Here is a 3844-nt window from a genome sequence, read left to right as displayed (position 1 = left end):
CTGAAAAATATAAGAACATATTCATATATTAAAGCCTTATAATTTTAGCTCCTGATTTAGCTGTGGAGTTTACATCCACTATCGAACGTGTTCACCAGGCCATGCCTTATTTATCATTGATCCATAACTTGCTCTTTTTACGCTTATGAAACATACTTTCTTGTATGTGCTGTAGATTTTGGGCAGTATCCAAACAGGCCGTTCTGGAAGCAGGACCCACCACTGATTCTGTTCTGGAAGTGGGAGCCAGCACCAATTCCATTCTGCCATTTGTGCTACAGGGATTTAGCACTTCCTTTAGGAAGCCCTGAAACGAGCAGAAACTCTTGTTTATGGATTGGGACAGGTAGGTGGAACTCCTTTATGCGAGCTCTGCCAACCTGCCCTGGTTAAGAAATGAGTGTTTCCACACATTTCTGGTTCCTAGAGGAAGCACTAAATCCCCACTGTGCAAGTGGGGGAGAACAGAATTGGCAGTGGCCCCCACTTGTGCAATGACCCGTTTGGATACTGCCCTTGGTTTTCTGTTTGCTTTTTGCATATGCTCCAATTCATTTATTTTTGTTACTGTCTACCTTGATGCTATGTTATGTATGATGTTGGGTGTTGCGGGAGGGGGAGGTGGGATGTGAAAACATTGTTTAAAATTATTTCCAAATATAGTTTATACACATCTCCCAGAATGTGGAAAATCAGGAAATCAAGAAGAAGGCTAATCTAAATCTCTTCTGTCCAACTATAGCAACTTTAAACATCTAGGAATGTGTTTTGTCTTCGAACAGGAAAGCTTGCAAAACTCAGAATTCAAAACTCAGAATGCTTCCCTGTTACTAAAGTAACCTTTCCCAACTTGGTGACCTCCAGATGTTTTGGACTTCAGCTCCCATCAGCCCCACATAGCACAGCCAATGATCAGAAATGCTGGGTGTTTTAGTCCAATACATCTGGAGGGCCACAGGTTGAGGAAGGCTGTACAAAAGAATGAAGAGCTGTACTCAATAGTCATACAGTAATATTCTCATTTATATTCTGGCCACTGAATGCAGTTAAGAGTTCCCAACTATGGCTAGTGGTTGCTTTTCACCTTGTGTGGTCATTACGCCAGTTCAAAGTGAACATATATTGTTGTATGTGCTGTATACAATTGGGGCTTGTACCCATTTTGAATTATTACATATGATTTTACAAGGTCAAAGGTAACAAGAAACTTGATTCTTTAAGCAACCAACACCAATATAAAGAAATTCACCCTCCTGTGGTGTTTAGTCATGTAAATGCTCAATACAAGTGGTCTTAGTATGATTTATGTTGCTGGGACTGGGACCACTAACGTCATAGCCTTAGTCATAATTAAGCAGTGTAGTCACAGACACATCCACTTGAGCAAAATTCCTTCCTTTGGCTCCATCATTTTGTCTCTCAGCTGTGAGCTCTTCCATTTGGAGGAGAGGCTGTGCAGTGCCTGGAGGGGACAGGCAACCTAGGAACATGATCGTTGCTCCTTATCAAGATGTGGGAGCAGCCACACTGGTGTGAGCCACAGAAAACTTTAACAGAGTCTGGGTCCAATTCAAGGACCAGAATGGGAAGACATGGAGAAAATTCCTATGTCATTTTCCTATCTGGCAGCAATGTGTTTAGTCTGGTCTTTCTCTCTGCCAGGCTGGTACCATGCATTTGACCATTCACTGCACTGCATTCTGACCAGAGAACCCCTGCTGGCCTTGTAGCAGAGATGCCTGCCACTGTACAGGTCAAGTCAGGCATTGTATGAGCTGCAGAGAGCCAATGCAGCCCTCAGCCAGCCTTGTATTCTCTGCTGACACCTGCTTGCACTGTCTCACCTGCCACGGCTCTGTAGGACTGTGTGTCAATTGGGAGAACCACTCATTCATTCAATTAAGGTTATAAATGTGGATCAGAACTGTATTAATCGGAAGCACCGACCCTTTTATGAAAAGGTGTTCAGTGCTGATGGCACTGTTGCACAGCTCATTAATTCATGTAAGGCACTTAAGATTGATTTCCAAGCAGTACATGATTGGCTGTGTTAATTACCCACAAAACCACACTGCCATTAAGGTGCAGTTCTGTTTGTATTATTCATTGAATAAAAAACCTAGATTGATGAAAGCAAGAATAAAAGAACTGTAATGGATTGGCAGCACCATTATAAACCTGTGTTGCTGTTGCAACAAGCATTTGGGAGATCACTGACTTAACCTCAAATGTTTTTACACAGGCGTTTGTACGCCTGCACAGAGTAATACCGTATAGATCTGTGATTTTTCAGGTGATCTCCAGAGAGGGGGGAACAATAAAGATGACAGGTATAGCTGCTTATCCATTTATTTCTGTTCTGAGGCCTTTGTTTTCCCCTATCAAATACATTTTTAACATGGACAGAGCACAACGCAGCCACAGATCTTTGCAGGCTGAACACAAATTTGTGCCATCCCATTTTCATAGTATGACAAGCAGTCACTGCCATGGGGAAAAATGAGGACAAATGCTAGAACATTATCTTTGAGGTTGATATCAAAGCTTATTCACATAATCCTGGGATGCATGGACACTGGCTTGGATCCTAAGTGAAAGGAAGAAAGCTCATGAAAGAAACCCCCACTAAAAGTTGCCTTCTGGGGAGCTTTTAGTTATTGTTTCTAAAGGTGGTCAAAAGTGTCTGCCCGTTTTCTGTTCCTTTACCATGAATTGGCTTTGTTTGCTCTCACTAAAGTCACCTTAGTCAACTTTGATGATCAGAGTAATATCATTACACTCAATTGACTGGGATTACTACCTGGATTAGTCACTTGGGCAATGTCGTCACTCTATTGACCTTAGTCATGTCATCACATAGCCAAATCTGATAGGCTATAGAGCCTGCGGAGTTATGCTGCCTACTAGTCCCTTCTCCCGCTTGCTTGGCCGCAGGGAGGATTTTGCAGGTGGAAGGGCAGAGACGGGCAAACACCATTGGTGTTCGAAGGTGGCACCACCAGGGAGGGGAGGGGCTTAGAATTTCACAAAGAAGACCCAGTAATTAGGAGAAGAAATTTAAAAAATGCACTGAAGCAGCAACACATGGAAGAAACAAGGAAAGTTAAAGGAACGAACATTTGTGAACATTCATGCAATCAAGGTCCCCCCACCCCAGGAAATATTTTCAGAAATATTCACCACCCCTAGCGCTGCTTTCAACCCACAAAACATCTGGTGCAGCTCTGATATATCCACCATGTTTCTATAATGCTAAACTGCTATTCAGACATCATGTGTTTCATGCTAATATATTTTGACTGCAACCACAGAGTACAATCTATGTATATGGTGCTCCCATTCAAGAGCCATTAAAATAAAACGGGGGGGGGGGGCTGCACGGAAACTGTGTTGGCATAACTACAAATGTAGCCTTAAAGTTAAAAAAAATCCATTCAAGTTTAACATTCCTACTGTGACATGGATGTTTCCCTTTTTCTGTAGATGACAAAGAAAATGAAAAAATTGGAAAAAGACACAGCTACATGGAAATCAAGGTTTGAAAACTGCAATAAAGCATTATTGGACATGATTGAAGAGGTGAGAAACTTGTCCCTGAACATTTTTTTCAGTTAATTAAACTTGAAAGATATAATCCCATACATTTTACTTAAAATGTTATTAATAACACATTTCTGATGCAACTGCTATTGTAAGGATAGCACAATCAGTATGCTTTAGCTAACTTTCTGTCAACACAAACAGGGTGATTTGAAGAGTTGTAAAATTATGCTTACCTTTCATTCTTCCAAAACATTTTGGTTAAGTAAAATGTAAGCCCACATTTAATTTTGGGGTGTTTAGT

The 3844-nt window shown here is 41.3% G+C and overlaps 2 protein-coding genes across 2 annotated transcripts in view; one reads left to right on the top strand and one right to left on the bottom strand.

The window, feature by feature from the left end:
- The window catches only part of HECA (HECA ribonucleoprotein granule regulator), an 88015-nt gene that overhangs the window by 31562 nt on the left and 52609 nt on the right, over positions 1-3844 (bottom strand). The window lies entirely within an intron of this gene.
- Positions 1-3844, top strand: part of TXLNB (taxilin beta) — a 40500-nt gene that overhangs the window by 34495 nt on the left and 2161 nt on the right. Inside the window, exon 9 of the mRNA XM_084827711.1 lies at positions 3484-3579. Coding sequence (XP_084683837.1) covers positions 3484-3579 — 96 coding nt within the window. The remainder of the gene's footprint in view (positions 1-3483; positions 3580-3844) is intronic.

This window comes from Heloderma suspectum, chromosome 1 (genome assembly GCF_057233095.1).
Source record: "Heloderma suspectum isolate Gila_16-S chromosome 1, 16-S_ref, whole genome shotgun sequence".
Lineage (NCBI taxonomy): Eukaryota > Metazoa > Chordata > Lepidosauria > Squamata > Helodermatidae > Heloderma > Heloderma suspectum.
The sequence above is the reverse complement of the archived record's forward strand: the minus strand, read 5'-3'. Positions and strand labels throughout refer to the sequence as shown.